Source organism: Scyliorhinus canicula, chromosome 8 (genome assembly GCF_902713615.1).
Source record: "Scyliorhinus canicula chromosome 8, sScyCan1.1, whole genome shotgun sequence".
Lineage (NCBI taxonomy): Eukaryota > Metazoa > Chordata > Chondrichthyes > Carcharhiniformes > Scyliorhinidae > Scyliorhinus > Scyliorhinus canicula.
In genome coordinates, this window is record NC_052153.1 from 29,856,924 (window position 1) to 29,879,407 (window position 22,484).

The following is a 22,484-nucleotide window of genomic DNA, read 5'->3' on the forward strand; positions in this document are numbered from 1 at the left end:
CAGCTCAAGCGGGCAATATTTCCAACATCGCCTAGTTTGCAGTCCACTGTTGCGCAAGAGTGGAGTCACAGAGCTTCTGTATTCTACAATTTATTGACTACGATTTATTGTCTCCGTCCAAAGAGCAGCAGGCAGAACAAATGCACTGGATGGTGAGGATTATAAACTACTTTGAAGCGCAGGGTGCTACTGACTACACACACATTGCTTGGCAGATGCTATATGTCAACTCCAAACTGTGTTAGGATCCCGGAAGAGAACCCACCTCTTTGCAATTTGTAAAACTGTTACTCCTTTCCTTTTATACATGGCAACATTCTCATAAATCTCATCTGACCTTCTCCAGTGCAATCACATATTCTTATAGTGCAGTGACTAAAAATGAACACGTTATTAATACACTGTGTATTTTGGCATTTTATTTGGTTGTAAATTGATTCAGCCCTTTTTTTAAAAAGTACTCCCGAAACGGTCATTTAGTTTGATACAATCAGCTGTACTCACCAGCCTGTATATGCAAAGCTCAGAACATAACGTCTAACCTTAGATGTAATTCCGTGATTGGACAGCACGTGCTCTCCATGGCAACATCTGGGCCACTCATAATCGAAATGCCAACCAAACAGCAACATTTTCTCATGCAATATAAATTTTTTTTTTTGAAATTTGACGTTCGTGACTTCCTGATGAGGGCATGACAAAAAGCTTTGATAGCATGTCTCTTTTTTCAGCAATATGCCTCTAATCGCTTTGTTAAAATCAGTAAAGCACTGTGGACCTGCATTCTAAGGTCTTCTGTTCCACTCGGTACACTATAATGTCTTGTATCCCTTATTACTTCATTTCCCCAGACTTAATTCCATTTGCCACTATTCCACCCACTTGACTAGCCCATTGATACCTTCCTACAGTTTACAGCTTTCTCGTTTCTCGATGAAACAACCAATTGCTGTATGTCATCAATCCTCTTAATTCAACTCTCACATTCAAGTCCAAATCATTGGTATATACCACAAAAAGGGGCCTGTTGAACCCCATTGGAAATAGCTTTCCTCTCACCAAAACATCCTTTGCTTCCTGCCTCTAAGCCAAATTTGTATCCCACGTATCACTTAGCCTTGCATATCATGAGTTTTTACTTTCATAATAGCCTGCCATGTGGAACCATATCAAAAGCCTTGCAAAAATCCATACTGACCATATCAAATGCCCCACTTTTAGCAGTCCTCCTAATTAGCTCTTCAAAAAAATTAAATCTTCATAGTCAGACACGACCTTCCCTTAACAAATCCGTTCTGACTGCCTTAATCCATATCCTCCGAAATGAAGATTTTTTTCTGTTCCTCAAACTTTTTTCTGAATATTTTCCCACCACCGAGGTGAGGCGTATTGGCATGTCTTGGCCCATCTCTTTCTTTCTTTTAAACAATGGTACATTAGCTAGCCTGTAGCCGTAGGAAATTGTAAAACCATGGTCAGATCTCTACTACTCATTTCCTTTAAAGCCTAGGATATATTTCATCTGGACATGGGAATTTATACACTTTGAAAGGTGCTAAACCTGTAATACTAGTTTTGTGTCAATTACATCTAATGTTTCTCATTCCTCCTCCCTAATTGCAATGTCTTGTGCAAAAACAGGCATAAAGTCCCAGATTTTTGCTACAATGGACAGTCCATTCACCTTGGTGAAAATGGCGCAAGTTCCGGAAAATCGTAAATCCCACCATGGCACTTCCCATTTTCACAGCAGGAATGATGGCTGTTCATGTTTTAGGCATGTATCGTTTATGTAGGCCGCTGGACATTTAAGTCATGTGGAACCTGAAGTTTGCAAAATAGAGCTGGTAAGAGTGTTAATAGGATCCAAGCCAATTGGTGAAGTAAAAAATAAGAGCTTTTCTTTATCAAGTTAAGTTTATTGGCTTGTTCATTCTCACTGCTCTTCTCCCATTCCTTCCTGTGCCCCAGTATCCCTAGTTCAAAGGCAACTACTACGCATCACCTGTTTCTTCTCACCTTAATGTAATTTACAAGACATTAACAAATGCAGGTCTTAACTTTATGGATTTGTTTGGAAAGCCAGGGTACCTCTTTGGAAAGGTAATGTTCCCTTTTAGATATGGCCCCGGGACACCATGCGGGAGTTCCAGGACACCATGCGGGAGTTTAGGCACCCTTTTGAGGAGATCAGGTGCCCTTTGGGAGAAGGTAAGTTGCCCTTGGCAATTGTTAAAAATAGGCATATATGTGTATAAAAGCTCATTGTAAAATGAATTCTCAAGTGTCAAAAGAACTTGTCAAAAGCGCCACGAGAAACTGTCAAAAAGAATGTGCAAAACGGAGCTGCTGTCAAGCTGCAAGGCATTTAAAAGTAGTGCCTTTAAATCATTGAAAAACATGTCTCGAGTGTTAAAAAAAATCTTTGCGTTCTATTTCACTGTTTGTTTATTTCTATTAAGGTGTAACTGCTGCATGACTGATTTCACAACCATTAATTATCACAGTAGGGTGCCTGCCACTTCACAGTTTGACTGAGAGCGGCATGAGTTGCAGACTCATTGAAGTGCCACCATGAATTCCAATGCTTGTTGTTATACAGTAATGTGCACTTGATTGAATTGTTTGATGTTAAGGTTTTATATAGTTAAAGGAACACAAATGTAATAATTTTCTTTTTAATAAATGAGAATTAAATAGACACTTCAAACTTTATTTTATAGAACTTTATTTTGTCTCATCTCTATATGGGTCCTGAAGTCTGTCCATGGTAGATACTGGGTGAGTTGGCATTGTAGGTGTAAGGACAAAGAGTGATGGATGGGGTGGAGCCTGTGTTGGTACTAAGTTGGCATAGGTACTATAAAGGGTCTCAGGGAGGGCAAAAGCGCACAGACTGGCATGGGAGGTCTGAAAGGACATGGGCAGTGGGTACAGGAGAAAATGTAGACATGGACGATATGAGGGGTCATGTGGTGGATGTAGCGGCAGAGGTTGGTATGGAGGATGTGGGAATACGAGGGGCCATGGAGGTGGGTGCAGGACATGAGGCAGCACGGATGGAGCATGGGAACTGTGTAGGGGGTGAGGAGTGAGGGCTGGACGGATGTTTCATATTTTACTCTTTAAAAAAAAATTTGGAGATAGTGCTGGAGTTCCGAGGTCAACCTGCCACCTAGTGTAGCTTCTCACCTGGCAGCCTCCTCAGTCTTCTGATTTCTAACATAGCTACCCCCCACCCCCGGAGGTCTTGTGGAACAGTAGGTAGCATCCCTGCCTCTTGAGCCAGAAGCTCCAGGTTCTGTTCCCACCCTAGGACTTGATGGTCAAGTGAGATGCTCATAACACGGTCGATCAGGTTGTGTGTGTCAACCTGCAAATCCTTTCAACACACCAATGGCTGGCGGTAAGAGCGGGAGAGACTCCTGGTCAGCTACGCTTGATTTCGAGTGGCGCCCCTCAAGCTATAAGCTTCCGGCAAGATCTGTTCTGGAGTTACTATCTTTATCATCTTTATTGTCACAAGTAGGCTTACATCAATACTTCAATGAAGTTACTGTGAAAAGCCCCTAGTTGCCACATTCCGGCACCTGTTCGGGTAGAGGGAGAATTCAGATTCATACTAGCTATGGAAACAGACAAATGTCTGCCTTAGTGCACCATGAGGTGCAGGAAGAGAATTGGAATGAAATCTCTCCCCCACCCTGACATACCAAAAATCCAACCTGGAACTTAGCCATTGTTGAGGGCTGACCAGGTCCGCAACACATTTGTTGACTCTGACTTGTGTTGAAGTAAAAGGTACTATAGAAGTGAAATTTGAAGGTGTGTTGTTTGGTAAATTTTTCATTTACAGATTCTACAGGGATTGGAACACCACAGCACGTCCACAATCTCTTGAGCACTGGTCAGGGGTATGATGGATTATTCTTACTAGGATATGATTGTAAAAACTTTGGCTGTTCTGTGTTTCCTTTTAATTCCTGCCATGCTCACTGCCTTTAACCTAGTCTTCTTGCTACACACTTTAGGCAAACCAAAACACCCCTGGTCTAATGAATAGTCCACTGGGCTAGCCAATAGCACTTGGGGCGAATGGGATTAAAGGATATGGGGGAAAGCAGGATTCGGCTATTTAGCCGGATTATCAGTCATGATCAAAATGACTGGCGGAGCAGGCTCAAACACCCAAATGGTCTCCTCCTGCTCCTACCTTCTATGTTTCTATAACTTCCGCTTTAGGTTCTGTGGCAGAGCCCCTGATGTCATTTTGAAAGATTTGGCAAGCAGCCAATCAGTGCATCTGGAATTCTAGCCATCCCTTGTTGTTGCTTGCGACTGGTGGAACCATTCAGAATCTTCCGGAAGAAAGGCAGGTCATGGGAAGAGCTCCATTTTGGCCTGAGTCCTGTGAGAAGACATTTTCCCTCTGCAAACCGATTTGAAAAGCTCCTAGAAAGACCTGTGAAGGCATTCCTATTGAAAAGACACAGGCAGGAAGCCACTGGAAGTCACATTCCCTCTGCTCTCTCTCTACCAGGCGATTTAAAAAGCTCCCAGTCAGGCCTGTGAAGGCACTCTTATTTTGAAGACTGCAGGCAGCAATTAGATCTGTGAAGAAAATTTCTGGGATAACAGGCTGCAAGCAGCTTCTCACCAGGTCTATAATAATTTAATCCTCTGTCTGAATAGCTGGGGGAAATCCAAACTGAGAACACTCTTCATAATACAGCTGGTATCTCTGCCGTGGTCAGGAAAATCTCTCGGGTATGGAGTTCCAGTAATATCTCAGGGAGACAGAGGCTCCATCTGGTGGGCAAAGAGTAGAATTGCACCAACCTGAATCTCCTGTCTAAGGCTCTATCTGGTGGTCAAAGGATAGAATTGCAAAAACATGAATCTCTTGTATAAATCAATTCCCCAGAAGGTCGCATTCGTAGAACACCAGCACCTACAGAGGCCACAAACAGAGCAGTGATGATTCATCTCAAAGATGATTCATCTTCTCCTTCAATTCCCGTTATGTTAATTCTTCCCCTACCTCTTACCATGTGCCTGTCTTGTTTTTTGGGAATAGGTAGACAAGTAGACCATCGTTCCATTATTTCCTTATTATGTTCATCCTTTACTCTTGTTATAAATAAAAGTTGGTTAATTTTTCACTTTATAAATCTGGTGCCTGTAACATCATTGGAGCAATCAAGGGTTAAAGATCTCAGGAAAACAGACAAATTATTGGTTAATTCATTCATGTTGGGACTCCCGGTTTGTCACAACAAGTGCTGTTGTTGGGTCCCACAGGGTCCAAAATTGCTGCAGAGACCTGAACTAGGCATTAGGCCATTTATTTACATGTGCAAATAGTTCTGCACCTCCTTCATCAGTGGGTAAAAGATGCCTTGTGCTCCAATATGGTTGACAGTGCACTTTAACCTTAGGGCTTTTAACTTTTGCCTTACCTGATGGTATAGTGGTTAGCACTTCTGCCACACAGTGCCAGGGACCCAGGTTTGTTTCTGACTTTGAGTGAGTGTGGAGTATGCACGTTCTCCCAATGTCTGCGTTAGTTTCCTCCAGGTGCTCCAGTTTCCTCCCACAGACCTTCAACATCATAATCCCAGCCAAGCTCATATCAAAGCTCCAAAACCTCAGACTTGGCTCCTCACTCTGCAACTGGATCCTTGACTTTCTGACCCATAGACCACAATCAGTAAGAATAAATAACACCTCCTCCACGATCGTCCTCAATACCGGGGCCCCGCAAGACTGCGTACACGACTGCGTGGCATAACATAGCTCCAACCCCATTTCTAAATTTGCTGACAACACGACCATAGTGGGTCGGTTCTCGAACAACGACGAGTCAGAATACAAGAGGGAGATAGAGAACCTAGTGGAGTGGTGTAACGACAACAATATCTCCCTCAATGCCAGCAAAACTAAAGCTGGTCATTGGCTTCAGGAACCAAAGTACTGTACACACTCCTGTCTGCATCAACGGGGCCGAGGTGGAGGTGGTTCACAGCTTCTAATTCCTAGGGGTGCACATCACCAACAATCTGTCCTGGTCCACCCACGTCGACACTATGAACAAGAAAGAACTACAGCGCCTCTACTTCCTCAAGAAACTAAGGTAAATTCGGCATGTCCACATTGACTCTTACCAACCTTTACAGGTGCAGCATAGAAAGCATCCTATCTGGCTGCATCACTGCCTGATATGGCAACTGCTCAGCCTAAGACCACAAGAAACTTCAGAGAGTTGTATACATGTGCACCGCATAGTCCATCACACAAACTCGCCTCCCATCCACTGACTCAATCTACACCTCCCGCTGCCTTGGGAAAGCGGGCAGCATAATCAAAGACCCCCCCAAACCCGACTTACTGACTCTTGCAACTTCTTCCATCAGGCAGGAGATACAAAAGTCTGAGAACACACACAAACAGATTCAAAAACAGCTTCTTCCCCACTGTTACAGACTCCTAAACGACCCGCTTATGGACTGATCGGATTAATACTACACTCCTGTATGCTTCACCCAATGTTGGTGTCGATGTACGTAAATTGTGTACCTTGTGTTACCCTAGTATCTATTTTCTTTTCATGTATTAAATGGTCTGTTTGAGCTGCACGCAGAAAAATACTTTTCACCGTGCCTCGGTACACGTGACAATAAACAAATCCAATCCAAGATGCGCAAGTCAGGTGGATTGGCCATGTTAAATTGTAAGAAGTCTTACAACACCAGGTTAAAGTCCAACAGGTTTGTTTCAAACACGAGCTTTCGGAGCACGGCTCCTTCTTCAGGTGAAGGAGCCGTGCTCCGAAAGCTCGTGTTTAAAACAAACCTGTTGGACTTTAACCTGGTGTTGTAAGACTTCTTACTGTGCTCACCCCAGTCCAACGCCGGCATCTCCACATCATGTTAAATTGCTCCTTGGTGTCCAAAGGTTAGGTGGGGCTACGGGATAGGGAGTGGGTCTAGGTAGGGTGCTCTTTTGGAAGGCTGGTGCAGGCTCGATAGGCCGAATGGCCTCCTTCGACACTGTCGGGATTCTATGAAAGGAGCAATGCGGGCCAATATATCCACCCCCTGTTTGTGCGCAGAATTCAAGGTCAAGTGGCAAGCTTTTTTCTCTCTTTTCTCTCCCAACCATCCCCACCCAGATTACAAGGCAGCAGAAAGTTGTATATTAAAACATTAGAACACATTTATACTTTGAAGAGCTTAGCCAAAGAAGCAAGTCTACAGTGATGGAGATAGTAAGGTGCATCGTCCATCATTTGTTAGTATATATTTTCCCCCCCACGCTCTCAACTGTCCGGTCATGTATTTTATATAAAATATAATACCTGTGGGTTTAAAGCTCCACTTGTTTGCCTTCTGTAAAGAGAAGTTGTACCTGCCGTATTATAGTTGCTGGCATAACCAAGAGAATTTTTAGCTTCAATTCCCAGGTCTTCTATGGTTTAATTAAAAGTCTGACAGGAAAACTCTACTGCCAAGGGACACAAGATTCACATAGGTTTAGTGATGCAAAATCTAGAGGAAGAGTGGAATGTAATGGAAAAATTTCTAAACTCATTTGTGGCGGGTTTTTCAGGGAGTTTCCCACCAGCTTTGCCAACGGGTTCCCCACTGCAATAAAATGACACTAAGTCACATATTTGGGCCCTAGAGAGTTTCTCACCGGTTTAGCCAGCTACAGGATCCCTGGGGAGGCTGATAGGTCCCAGGAGCTGGTAGATATTGCATGTGTGCCTAAGTAGGTACAAACCCTACTTAGGCGCACGCCATTTAGTCATGCCTCTTTTGGGAGGGATTCAGATTCCGATACCTCACGGGACTTGGGTTGATCCCGTGAGCTGTGGAAGTCATAAGGAAGCCCACAAGAAGCCTCACCCGGGTTCTACCAGATACGTTCTGCTCGCGCTTGAGCGCAATGTGGCCACAACATCGCGCCCAATATTTTGCACAAAAGCCTGATAATTGTGACATTTTCTTTTTAAAACATCTTTGAGCAGGATAATATGTACCTGCTATTGTGAACTTGGCTTCAGTTTCTGCTTCGAGTTCTTGCTCACCAGTAGGGGCAGCATTTGAAATCCTATTCACTAGTACAGATGATTCTTCAACCATTGCTGATGTTGCTACCAAGATAATTAACATGAAGGGAAACAACAATCAAGTTATGGTAATCTAAGATATTATACATGATATATAAAACCCAAATTCAACAATCCAACCAGCCATAATAGTGGCAACAATCAACAGTCACACTTCAAAACAATATTTTTTAATTCAGATGAATGCAAAGCACAGTATCGCTGGAAGTATTATTGACATGTGCTTGCATTTTAGTTGTTTCATCTGCTCCAAAATCCCTAGTTCTCTGCATATTTTAATCAAAAATATCAAACAGCTTCAGGCTCCTCAGCATAACTGGGCTTTTAAACACTTTTCAAATGCAACACAAAACATGAACTGAAGCACCAGTGCAAGTGAAATACATGGTGCACACGGAGGCCAGCGAAGTACCTGAAGCAGGTTTGTCATCTATTGTGAGGACATCTCCACCGTTGCCAGGTTTTACTTCATCTTTACCCTCAGACTGTGACAGGGCTTCTGGCTTGAGTCCTCTCCTCATTAAAATAAGACGCACAATTTGGCCTGTATGACGCAACATTTCCACTGCTTGCTGGTTAGTGAAACCCTGAATATTTGTTCCATCCACCTGGAATGGAAACAAATTCAGATTATATTGTCCAAATTAAGATTAAATAGATGACCATTATAAAACGGTAGTCCCGCTAAGGAGGCTTGGTTAGCTGGCTGATATGACAAGCAATTCTGTTTTCTGGTTTATAGGTGTTCAAATCGTAACAGAATTATCAAGATTTTAATAACATCGATTTTCAGGACATGAGTGCTTTGCTAAAAGTACCCTTACGGTAAATTTTCACAACACACATTCGATGAGTCGAATTTTTTAGATGACAGTCGAATTTTTAAATATGAAAGGAACATTTAAATATATTAGAAAAAGAAGCAAATAAAATAACGTTAATCGAAATTTTCAAAAAGGTGTTTTTCTTAAAAACGAGAAAAATGTTAGTTTTAGATTAAGACACGAGAGATGTTATATTCTTCCCTTGGATTGTAAGCATTAGGTAAAGGAACAAGATGATCACTTTTCAATTATCATATTTTATGCAGGGTACGTTACATCTCAAGGAAGGCAAACAATTTTGTTCCAAGCAAGTTATTTAAGATAATACGTACAGCTATTATCTGGTCACCAACATGTATTCTTCCATCCTGCTCAACTGCACTTCCTTGAGTGATGCTTTTCACAAATATACCAGAAGGCTCTGGAGGTATAAACATATCCATGTGGTTAGCACTGCTGTCTCACGGCGCCGAGGACCCAGGTTCGATCCTGGCCCCAAGTCACTGTCCGTGTGGAGTTTACACTTTCTCCCCATGTATGCATGTGTCTCATCCCCACAACCCAAGAGGGTTTGAGTATAGGTATAGGGATGGTTTACTACAATTGTGTAGGGCATTGGTTAGGCCACACCTGGAATATTGTGTGCAGTTTTGGTCTCCTTATCTGAGGAAGGATGTTCTTGCTATTGAGGGAGTGCAGAAAAGTTTTACTGAACTAATTCTTGGGATGGCGGCACTGACGTACCAGGAAAGATTGTGTCGCTTAGGATTATATTCGCTGAGATAAGAATGAGGGGAATCCCATAGAATTGAGGGGAATCCCATCAGAGTGAGTAGGGACAATCAGGGATAGTGGAGGTAACTTGTGCCTAGAGTCTGAGGAGATTGGGGAGTTCCTAAATTAATATTTTGTTTCAGTATTCACTAAAGAGAGGGGCCTTGTTGCTCATGAGAACAGCACAAACCAAGTGAATAGACTCAAACAGGTTGATATTAAGAAGCAGGATGTGCTGGAAATTTTGAAAAGCATCAGGATAGATAAGTGCCCTGGGCCTGACGAGTTATACCCAAGGTTACTACAGGAAGCAAGGGAGGAGATTGCTGCGCCGCTGGCGATGGATGATCTTTGTGTCCTCACTCTCCAGTGGAGTAGTACGGGGTGATTGGAGGGAGGCGAATGTTGTTCTCCTGTTCAAGAAAGGGAATAAGGAAATCCCTGGGAATTACAGACCAGTCCTTACGTCTGCGGTGAGCAAAATATTGGAAAGGATTCTGAGAGATAGGATTTATGATTATTTAGAAAAACATAGTTTGATTAAAGATAGTCAGCATGGCTTTGTGAGGGGCAGATCATGCCTCACAAGCTTCATTGCATTCTTTGAGGATGCTATGAGACTCATTGATGAAGGTGGGGCAGTAGATGTAGCGTATAGGGATTTCAGTACAGTAATTGATAAGGTTCCCCACGGTAGGCTCATTCAGAAAGTTAGGGGGCATGGGATACTGGGAAATTTGGCTGTCTGGATACAGAATTAGCTGGCCGAAAGAAGACAGCGAATGCTAGTGGATGGAAAGTATTCCGCCTGGAGGTCAGTGATCAGTGGTGTCCCGCATAGGTCTGTTCTGGGACCTTTGCTCTTTGTGGTTTTTATAAATGACTTGGATGAAGAAGTGGAAGGGTGGGTTAGAAAGTTTTCCAATGACATGAAGGTTGGTGGAGTTGTAGATAGTGTTGAGGGCTGTTGCAGGTTACAACAGGACATTGACAGGATGCAGAGCTGGGCTGAGAAGTGGCAGATGGAGTTCAACCTAGATAAATGTGTAGTGATTCATTTTGGAAGGTCGAATTTGAATGCTGAATACAGGGTTAAAGGCAGGATTCTTGAAAGTGTGGAGGAACAGAGGGATCTTAGGGTTCACGTACATAGATCCCTCAAAGTTGCCATCCAGGTTGATAGGGTTGTTAAGAAGGCGTATGGTGCGTTGACTTTCATTAACAGGGGGATTGAGTTTAAGAGCCGTGAGGTTTTGCTGCAGCTTTATAAAACCCTGGTTAGACCACACTTGGAATACTGTGTCCAGTTATGGTTGCCTCATTATAGGAAGGATGTGGATGCTTTGGAGAGGATGCAGAGGAGATTTACCAGGATGCTGCCTAGACTGGAGGGCATGTCTTATGAAGAAAGGTTGAGGGAGCTAGGGCTTTTCTCACTGGAGCGAAGAAGGAACTTGATAGAGGTATACAAGGTGATGAGAGGCATGGATCGAGTGGATAGCCAGAGACTTTTCCCCCAGGCGGAAATGGCTGTCAGAAGGGTTTTGTATTTTAAGTCCCTTCATTTTAAGGATGTTATAGGGGAGATATCAGAAGTAGTTATTTACAAAGAGAGTGGTGGCTGCGTGGAATGCATGACTAGCAGAGGTGGAGGAGTCAGAGTCATTAGGGACATTTAAGCAACTCCTGGACAGGCACATGGACAGCAGTAAATTGAAGGGTACAGGTCAGGTTGATAGACAGGAGATAGGAACAGAGGGAGGCCTTTTGGCGCTTCAAGTCTGCTCCGCCATTCATTACGATCATGGCTGATCATCCAACTCAATAGCCTAATCCTGATTTCTCCCCACAACCTTTGATCCCATTCTCCCCAAGTGCTATATCCAGCTGCCTCTTGAATATATTCAAAGTTTTAGCATCAACTACTTCCTGTGGTAATGAATTCCACAGGCTCACCACTCTTTGTGTGAAGAAATGTCTCCTTATCTCTGTCCAAAGTGGTTTACCCTGAATCTTCAGACTGTGACCTCTGGTTCTGGACAGACCCATCACTGGTAACATCTTCCCTGCATCTACCCTGTCTAGTCCTGTTAGAATTTTATAAGTCTCTATGAGATCCTCCCTTCATTCTTCTGAACTCCAGCGAGAACAATCCCAACTTAGTCAATCTCTCCTCATATGAGAGTCCCGTCATCCCTGGAATCAGTCTGGTAAACCTTTGCTGCACTCCCTTGAGAGCTAAACCACCCTCAGCGAAAGAGACGCAAACTGCACACAATATTCCAAGTGTGGCCTCGCCAAGGCCCTGTACAATTGCAGCAACACATCCCTGCTTCTATACTCAAAACCTCTCACAATGAAGGCCAACATACCATTAGCCTTCTTTACCGCCTGCTGCACCCGCATGCTTACCTTCAGCGAATGGTGCACAAGGACACCCAGGTCCCGCTGCACACTACCCTCTCCCAATTTACAACCATTCAGGTAGCAATCTGCCTTCCTGTTTTTGCTTCCAAAGTGAATAACCTCACACTTACCCAAATTATACTGCATCTGCCATTGATTTGCCCACTCGCCCAAACTGTCCAGATCTTGCTGTTGGATCCCTGCATCCTCGTCACAATTCACCCTCCCACCTAATTTGGTATCAACTGCAAACTTTGAGATGTTACATTTGTTCCCTTATCCAAATCATTAATATATATTGTGAATAGCTGGGGTCCCAGCACCGATCCCAGTGGTTCCCCACTAGTTACTGCCTGTCAATTTGAAAAGGACCCATTAATCCCAACTCTTTGTTTCCTCTCTGCCAACCAGTTTTCCATCCACCTCAATACATTTGCCCCAATTCCATGCGGTTTAATTTTGCACAATAATCTCTTATGCGGGACTTTGTCAAACGCCTTCTGAAAGTCCAAATATACCACATCGACTGGCTCCCCCTTGTCAATTCTACTGGATACCTCTTCAAAGAATTCCAACAGATTTGTCAAGCATGATTTTCCCTTCATAAATCCATGCCGACTCCAACTGATCCTGCCACTGCTTTCTAAATGTTCCGCGATAAAGTCCTTGATAATGGATTCAAGCATTTTCCCGACTACCGATGTTAGGCTTACTGGTCAATAATTCACTGATTTATCTCTACCTCCCTTTTTGAATATTGGTGTGACGTGAGCTACCCTCCAATCTTCAGGGACAGTTCCAGTGTCTATAGAATCCCGGAAGATGACCACCAATGCATCCACTATTTCCAGAGCCACCTCCTTAAGTACTCTGGAATGCAGATTCTCAGGCCCTGGGGATTTATCTGCTTTCAATCCCATCAATTTTCCCAGCACCATTTCTCTTCTAATGTTGATCTCCCTCAGTTCTTCCCTCTCACTAAACCTTTCATTCTCCAACATTTCTGGGATCTGATTTGTGTCCTCATTTGAGAAGACAAAACCAATTTATGTTTTCAATTTCTCAGCCGTTTCTTTGTCCCGTATTATGCATTCCCCTGTTTCTGTCTGTAGGGGGCCTACAGTTCTCTTTACCAATCTCTTCCTTTTCACATATCTATATAAATTATAAGTGTCAGTCTTTATGTTCCCTGCAAGCTTCCTTTCGTACTGTACTTTAACCTCCTTAATCAATCCCTTCGTCCTTCTTTGCTGAATTCTAAACTGCTCCCAATCCTCAGACCTATTATTTTTCTTGTCCAATCTGCATGCTTCCACCTTGTATCGGATACTATTTCTAATTTCCTTTGTAAGCCATGGATTGGCCCTCTTTCCTCCTTTGCTTTTGTGCCAGACAGGAATGAACAGTTGCTGTAGTTGCCCCATGTGCTCCTTTAATGTTTGCCATTGTCTATCCATTGTCATCCCTTTAAGTAACTCTCCCCAATCTATCAAGGCCAACTCACGCCTCAGATCCTCATAGTTCCCTTTATTAAGATTCAGCACCGTAGTTTCCAAATTAACTACTTCACTCTCCATCTTGATAAAAAATTCTATCATGTTCTATCATGAGTACTTTAGATGGGTCCGTTTTTGTCCAATGTGTGCAGGAGGGTTTCCTGATGCAGTATGTAGATAGGCCAACGAGAGGCGAGGCCATCTTGGATTTGGTACTGGGTAATGAACCAGGACAGGTGTTAGATTTGGAGGTAGGTGAGCACTTTGGTGACAGTGACCACAATTCAGTTATGTTTACTTTAGCGATGGAAAGGGATAGGTATATACCGCAGGGCAAGAGTTATAGCTGGGGGATAGGCAATTATGATGCGATGAGGCAAGACTTAGGATGCATCAGCTGGAGAGGAAAACTGCAGGGGATGGGCACAATGGAAATGTGGAGCATGTTCAAGGAACAGTTACTGCATGTCCTTGATAAGTTTGTACCTGTTAGGCAGGGAGGAAGTGGTCGAGCGAGGGAACCATGGGTTACTAAAGCAGTTGAAACACTTGTCAAGAGGAAGGAGGAGGCATATGTAAAGATGAGACGTGATGGTTCAGTTAGGGCACTTGAGAGTTACAAGTAAGCTAGGAAGGCTCTAAAGAGAGAGCTAAGAAGAGCCAGGCGAGGACATGAGAAGTCTTTGGCAGGTAGGATCAAGGATAACCCTAAAGCTTTCTATAGATATGTCAGGAATAAAAGAATGACTAAGGTAAGCGTAGGGCCAGTCAAGGACAGTAGTGGGAAGTTGTGCGTGGAGTCCGAGGAGATAGGAGAGGTGCTAAATGAGCATTTTTCGTCTGTATTCACACAGGAAAAAGAAAAAGTTGTCGAGGAGGCGGTGTTAGCGATTCTGGAAAGTGTGAAAATAGATAAGTCCCCTGGGCCGGATGGGAGTTACATAGAATTTTTACATAGAATTTACAGTGCTGAAGGAGGCCATTCGGCCCTTCGAGTCTGCACCGGCTCTTGGAAAGAGCACCCTACCCAAGGTCAATACCTCCACCCTACCCCCATAACCCAGTAACCCCACCCAACACTAAGGGCAATTTTGGACACTGAGGGCAATATACCATGGCCAATCCACCTAACCTGCACATCTTTGGACAGTGGGAGGAAACTGGAGCACCCGGAGGAAACCCACACAGACACAGGGAGGGTGTGCAGACTCCGCACAGACAGTGACCCAAGCCGGAATCGAACCTGGGACCCTGGAGCTGTGAAGCAATTATGCTATCTACAATGCTACCGTGCTGCCCTCTAGGATTCTCTGGGAAGCTAGGGAGGAGATTGCTGAGCCTTTGGCTTTGATCATTAAGTCATCTTTGTCTACAGGAATAGTGCCAGAAGACTGGAGGATAGCAAATGTTGTCCCCTTGTTCAAGAAGGGGAGTAGAGATAACCCCGGTAACTATAGACCAGTGAGCCTTACTTCTGTTGTGGGAAAGGTCTTGGAAAGGTTTAGAAGAGATAGGATGTATAATCATCTGGAAAGGAATAATATGATTAGATATAATCAACATGGTTTTGTGAAGGGTAGGTCGTGCCTCACAAACCTCATTGAGTTCTTTGAGAAGGTGATCAAACAGGTGGATGAGGGTAAAGCAGTTGATGTGGTGCATATGGATTTCAGTAAAGCGTTTGATAAGTTTCCCCATGGTAGGCTATTGCACAAAATACGGAGACATGGGATTCAGGGTGATTTAGCAGTTTGGATCAGAAATTGGCTAGCTGATGGAAGACAAAGGGTGGTGGGTGATGGGAAATGTTCAGACTGGTGTCCAGTCACTAGTGGTGTACCACAAGGATCTGTTTTGGGGCCGCTGCTGTTTGTCATTTTTATAAATAACCTGGAGGAGGGGATAGAAGAATGGGTGAGTAAATTTGCAGATGACACTAAGGTCGGTGGAGTTGTGGACAGTGCAGAAGGATGTTACAAGTTACAGAGGGACATAGATAAGCAGCAGAGCTGGGCTGACAGGTGGCAAATGGAGTTTAATGCAGAAAAGTGTGAGGTGATTCATTTTGGAAGGAATAACAGGAAGACAGAGTACTGGACTAATGGGAAGATTCTTGGTAGTGTGGACGAGCAGAGAGATCTCAGTGTCCATGTCCATAGATCCCTGAAAGTTGCCACCCAGGTTGAGAGGGTTGTTAAGGAGGCGTATGGTGTGTTAGCTTTTATTGGTAGAGGAATTGAGTTTCGGATCCATGAGGTCATGTTGCAGTTGTACAAAACTCTGGTATGGCCGCATTTGGAGTATTGCGTGCAGTTCTGGTCGCCACATTATAGGAAGCCCACTCAAAGACAAGAGAGGGAATTTATGCGTGGACGCAGAGGAAATGGGTGAGATTCTTAACGAGTACTTTGCATCGGTATTCACAAAGGAGAGGGTCAAGACGGATGTTGAGGCTAGGGATGGATGTTTAAATACTCAAGGTCAAGTTGTCATACGGAAAGGGGAAGTTTTGGGTATTCTAAAAGGGATTAAGGTGGACAAGTCCCCAGGACATGATGGGATCTATCCCAGGTTTATGAGGGAACCGAGGGTCGAAATAGCTGGGGCCTTAACAGATATCTTTGCAGCATCCTTGAGCACGGGTGAGGTCCCAGAGGACTGGAGAATTGCTAATGTTGTCCCTTTGTTTAAGAAGGGTAGCAGGGAAAATCCAGGGAATTACAGACCTGTGAGCTTGACGTCAGTGGCAGGCAAACTGTTGGAGAAGATACTGAGGGATAGGATCTATTCACATCTGGAAGAAAATAGACTTATCAGTGATAGGCAGCATGGTTTTGTGCAGGGAAGGTCATGTCTTACAAACCTAATAGAATTCTTTGAGGAAGTGACAAAGTTAATTGACGAGGGAAGGGCTGTAGATGTCATATACATGGACTTTAGTAAGGCGTTTGATAAGGTTTCCCATGGCAGGTTGATGGCAAAAGTGAAGTCGTATGGGGTTCAGGGTGTACTAGCTAGATGGATAAAAAAACTGGCTGGGCAACAGGAGACAGAGAATAGTGGTGGAAGGGAGTGTCTCAAAATGGAGAAGGGTGACTAGTGGTGTTCCACAGGGATCCGTGCTCAGACCACTGTTGTTTGTGATCTACATAAATGACCTGGAGGAAGGTACAGGTGGTCTGATTAGCAAGTTTGCAGATGATACTAAGATTGGTGGAGTTGCAGATAGCGAGGAGGACTGTCAGAGAATACAAGAAAATACTGCGTGCAGTTCTGGTTGCCACATTACCAGAAGGATGTGGATGCTTTGGAGAGGGTGCAGAGGGGTTCACCAGGATGTTGCCTGGTATGGAGGGGGCTAGCTATGAAGAAAGGTTGAGTAGATTAGGATTGTTTTCATTGGAAAGACGGAGGTTGAGGGGGGACCTGATTGAGGTCTACAAAATTATGAGGGGTATGGACAGGGTGGGTAGCAACAAACTTTTTCCAAGAGTGGGGGTGTCAGTTACAAGGGGTCACGATTTCAAGGTGAGAGGCAGAAAGTTTAAGGGAGACGTGCGTGTAAAGTGTTTTACGCAGAGGGTGGTGGGTGCCTGGAACGTTTTTACTAGCATCATTTAAGAGGCATCTAGACAGGTATATGAACGGGCGGCAACAGAGGGAAGTAGACCTTGAAAAATAGGAGACCGGTTTAGATAAAGGATAATTTCTCACTACCTCCCTTTTTTGAATATCAGAGTGAAATTTGCAGCCACAGAAACGCCTGTTTATTCTCCTTACAATTGAATCGCCTATAACTATTTCATTGTCACACTTATTACCCCTCCCCGCTGTAGCAGAACCAACCGTGTTTTCCTCGGAGAGGCCATTCCCCTCAACAGTATTAAAAATAATACATCTGTTCTGCACTACGTGCCTCGTTCTCTTGCTCTGTCTGGTGGTGACCCATTCCCTTCCTGCCTGCGGAGTCTGAGGTGTGACCATCTCTCTATACGTGCTATCCACGATGCTCCCCGACTAGCAGATGCTCCACAGTGTTACCAGCCGCCGCTCCAGCTCTGAAACTCAAGCTTCCAGGAGTGTTAGATTAGGATAAATGGTTGGCACAACATCATGGGCCAAAGGGCCTATACAGTGCTGTATAAAAGCAAATTACTGCGGATGCTGGAATCTGAAACGAAAGGGAAAATGCTGGACTGTACTGTTCTATGTTCTAAATCTATGCTATATTCTAAACCTATAAAATTCTAACAGGACTAGACAGGGTAGATGCAGGAAGCATGTTCCTGCTGCTTGACGTATCCAGAATCAGGGGTCATAGTCTAAGAATACGAGGTAAACCTTTTGGGGCTGAGGAAAAATTTCACCCAGAGAGTGGTGAGCCTTTGGAATTCGCTACCATAGGAAGTAGTTGAGGCCAAAACATTGTTTGTTTTTGCGTAGATATAGCTCTTGGGACAAAGGAGATCAAATGATAAGGGGGGAAAGGCAGGATTCGGCTACTGAGTTGGTTATCAGGCATGATCATAATGAATGGCGGAGCAGGCTCAAAAGGCCGAATGGCCTACTCTGCTCCCATTTACTAATTTTCTATAGGTCACAAGAAATTGGAGCAGTTTCCTGTGTAGTTGCACTGAAGAAATTAACAATATTGAAAGCTGATAAGTCCCCAGCCCGCAGACCTTATATTATGCACCCAAGACTATGGAAAGAGCTTACTATAGACATAGTGGATGCATTGGTGATCATCTTCCAAAACTCTATAGATTCCAGAATAGTTCCTGAAGATTGGAAAGTAGCAAATATCACACCATTTAAGAAGGGAGGTAGAGAGAAAACTACAGACCTGTTTGCCGTACATCAGTAGTAGGGAAAATGCTGAAATGTATTATAAAAGATGTGATAAATAGACATTTGGACAATCATGATCTGTTTGAGCATAGTTAGCATGGATTTAGGAATGGGGAATCATGTTTGAGGAATTTATTGGGAGCTTTTTGAAGGTGCTACTGACAAAATTGATAAAGGAGAGTAGGTGAACTTCAGAAGACTTTTGATTCGAGTCCGCAAGAGGAGGTTAATTGTCAAAATAAAAGCACATGGATTAGGAGACAACATTCTGTCATGAATTGAGGATTGGCTAACAGGCAGAAAACAAAGCATCGGAATAAATGGGTCATTCCCATGTTGGCAGGCTGGCCAATGGGGTACCACAAGGGTCAGTACTTGGGCCCCAGCTGTTCACAATATGTATATAAATATGATTTGTAAGTGGGGACTAAATGTAATATTTCCACGTTTGTGGATAACACAAACCTAAGTGGGAATGATGAATTGTGAGGAAGATGTAAAGTTGCTCAGGAGGATCTGAACAGACAGCAAGAAAGTCTCAGATGGAATATAATGTGAAAAAATGTGAGCTAATCCATTTTGGTAGAAGGAAAGATGTGCAAAGTATTTCCAAAATGGTAAGAAATGAGAAAGTGTGGATATACAAAGGGACCATAAGTCACTGCAAGCCAACATGTAGGTGCAGCAAGTTATTAGGAGAGCTACTAGAATATATAGAAACATACATAGAAAATAGAAGGAGAAGGCCATTCGGGCCTTGGAGCCTGCTCCGCCATTCATTATGATCATAGATTTTGATCGTGCCTTCCCCCCCACCCCATACCCCTAGATTCCTTTCGCTCCCCAAAGCTACATCTAACTCCTTCTAGAATCTATGTTGAAGTGTCCAATTAGCCATGATCATATTAAATGGCAGAGCAGGCTTGATATGCTGAATGGCCTATCCCTGTTCTTATGACAGTGCTGGTGGAAGTGATGATCCTTTACAGTCAAAATTTCATTCCACAGATGTCAGGTTACAGCCAATTTATTCACTGCACACGATGAGCGCAATTCAGCATGAGGCGTGACAGAGGAATAGCAGGAGAGGGCAAAATCGACGTTCGTGCTTACGAACCATTTTGTGATTCACTCTGCCCGGTCTCAATGGAGTGTTCCAGATGTCCCCCAAAATGGCGAGGCTATCATTAACAATAATTTGCATTCATTTCAATCTCATTAATGATACTGCGGCAGCGGCTTTCCATGAATCAACAGACTTCCCAGTGGGACGTCACACGCGTGCCGTTTCGTATTCCTTGAAGCTGACACAATGGCTACTCAGGGGAAGTGACGAGGTGAGTAGCCCTTTCCATTTTGTGGCTTGCAGCTCAAGGGCACCGGAGCAGCTGCCCCAGTGCTCAGGTGGGGGGCTGAGAGCGAGGGTGGGGGGGGGGGGGGGGGGAGACCCGGGGAGTTGTTCAAGGGGCTTGAGCGTTCCAGGTCAGGGATCACTCCTGGGCCGGGGGTAAGGAGGATGTGTGAGGGGCTTCACGCCGGTGAGCCCTTCAAGCCACTTTTAAATATTGTGGACTTTGCTAACAGGGGCAAACACAGCTGCAGCCTGTCTGACTTATCAAATTCACCCAGGACAGCGCCCTGCTGCGACTTCTCTCCTGAAAGTCAATTTCACCTCCTTCGACAGTGAGCAGCCTCTAGCTTGACAGCTGAAGGCTATTTGAAATGAGGGATTTGCCTTGTCAGCAGTTCAAACTCCTGAACTCCCAAGTGCCTCCTCGAAGGCACAGGTGCCATGTCTCAGAGAATGATTAGTGCACTGTATGTCAAGCAACCCCTTTGATGCCGGAAGAGCATGCCTGTACTCTAGGAGTGTCAGCACCATAGAAGCAGCTGCCAACAATCAAATACTAAAGAGCAGGGCTTCAAAACTGAGATTCTTGTCGCGCCCAAAGAGTAAAGTGTCTGGATGAGCGGAGGGCAGCCGAGCACAGACTCTCTAATGTTCCCAGCAGAGGTCTGGAGTCTCGGAGCTCCTGGTGTGTAGAGCGAGTCTGCGTGCACAATTGGCTCGCTGGATGGTACTCAGAGAAGCCAGGACAGAAGAGTAAGATAGAGTATGAGAGTAAACTTGCTCAGAATATAAAAACAGACAGTAAAAGTTTTTACAAATATATAAGACAAAAAAGAGTGGCTAACGTAAATATTGGTCCTTTAGAGGATGAGAAGGGAGTTTTAATAATGGGAAATGAGGAAATGGCTGAGGAACTGAACAGGTTTTTTGGGTCGGTCTTCACAGTGGAAGACACAAATAACATGCCAGCGACTGATAGAAATGAGGCTATGACAGGTGAGGACCTTGAGAGGATTGTTATCACTAAGGAGGGAGTGATGGGCAAGCTAATGGGGCTAAAGGTAGACAAGTCTCCTGGCCCTGATGGAATGCATCCCAGAGTGCTAAAAGAGATGGCTAGGGAAATTGCAGATGCACTAGTGATAATTTACCGAAATTCACGAGACTTTGGGGTGGTCCCGGTGGATTGGAAATTAGCAAACGTGACGCCACTGTTTAAAAAAGGAGGTAGGCAGAAAGCAGGAAATTATAGGCCAGTGAGCTTAACAGTTTTGGTCTCCTTACTTGAGAAAGGACGTACTGGCGCTGGAGGGTGTGCAGAGGAGATTCACTAGGTTAATCCCAGAGTTGAAGGGGTTGGATTATGAAGAGAGGTTGAGTAGACTGGGACTGTACTCGTTGGAATTTAGAAGGATGAGGGGGGATCTTATAGAAACATTTAAAATTATGAAGGGAATAGATAGGATAGATGCGGGCAGGTTGTTTCCACTGGCGGGTGACAGCAGAACTAGGGGGCATAGCCTCAAAATAAGGGGAAGTAGATTTAGGACTGAGTTTAGGAGGAACTTCTTCACCCAAAGGGTTGTGAATCTATGGAATTCCTTGCCCAGTGAAGCAGTTGAGGCTCCTTCATTACATGTTTTTAAGGTAAAGATAGATAGTTTTTTGAAGAATAAAGGGATTAAGGGTTATGGTGTTCGGGCCGGAAAGTGGAGCTGAGTCCACAAAAGATCAGCCATGATCTAATTGAATGGCGGAGCAGGCTCGAGGGGCCAGATGGCCTACTCCTGCTCCTAGTTCTTATGTTCTTATGACAGTCATGGTAAGGGTGGGGCCGGCTTGGGGAATTTTAGGATCCCGGTGCGGAAGTTCTAACTGATAGTCGGTTTCTCTCCTCCAATTCCTTCCAGATAAAATAATGTTTGCTGGTGTGGATCCTGTGGAGGCTGCACTCACTGTGCTAGTGACAGCCAAGGCGAGCAGAATCCAGAGACAGCAGCAACGCTGACACATGGTGGAGGTGGCACTATGTGATGTATTATTCCTTGTGTCTGAATAAAGCTCGTAGACTTACAGTTGAAGTAGATGCTTTATTGTGCGAGTTTGTTCTCTTTCCAGCGCTTATACTATATGATACATCTGAGCTGTCTGTGTCCTGCTCACCAGCTGCCATTCCTGTGAAGAGTGTCTCTGACTTCCTGACTTGTCTATTATATACATCTCTGGTGCTCCCTCTTGAGGTTACTTAGTTGTAGTGTATTTATATTAACCCCTTGTGTATATAGTGATGCATATCACTACATCCCCCTTACTTTCTTTTTATATATTTTCTGTACTTTGTTGAAGAAAATTGTACAAAACAGCTGGATAAATGATGATATGTACAAGTTGTTATGATATTGATGATTATACAAAGCCAATTAATATTTATGAGTCCAATCTTAATTTAAAAACATTATGAGTACAATTTTATAAATTTATTCGGTTGAGTTTTATTTTTACTTCTTCCATTGTTGACGTAGTGATGTTGATATTGTATTTCTTTGTGAATGTCATCAATAACGAAGCCATCACAAGGTGTTTGAATGGTCGAACCACTTTTGTTGGCTGACCTTGACTTTTTTACTGTGCTTGCGGTATTGATTCTGTAT

The 22,484-nt window shown here is 43.9% G+C and overlaps 1 protein-coding gene across 12 annotated transcripts in view; it reads right to left on the bottom strand.

Moving 5' to 3' along the window:
- LOC119970168 (multiple PDZ domain protein) overlaps positions 1-22,484 on the bottom strand; it is a 416,554-nt gene that overhangs the window by 301,483 nt on the left and 92,587 nt on the right. For all 12 annotated transcript variants that reach the window (XM_038804325.1, XM_038804326.1, XM_038804336.1 and 9 more), the window contains exons 10-12: positions 9,288-9,376; positions 8,544-8,739; positions 8,042-8,155 (exon numbers count right to left, since the gene is read on the bottom strand). In XM_038804325.1, the coding sequence (XP_038660253.1) occupies positions 8,042-8,155; positions 8,544-8,739; positions 9,288-9,376 (399 nt within the window). The remainder of the gene's footprint in view (positions 1-8,041; positions 8,156-8,543; positions 8,740-9,287; positions 9,377-22,484) is intronic.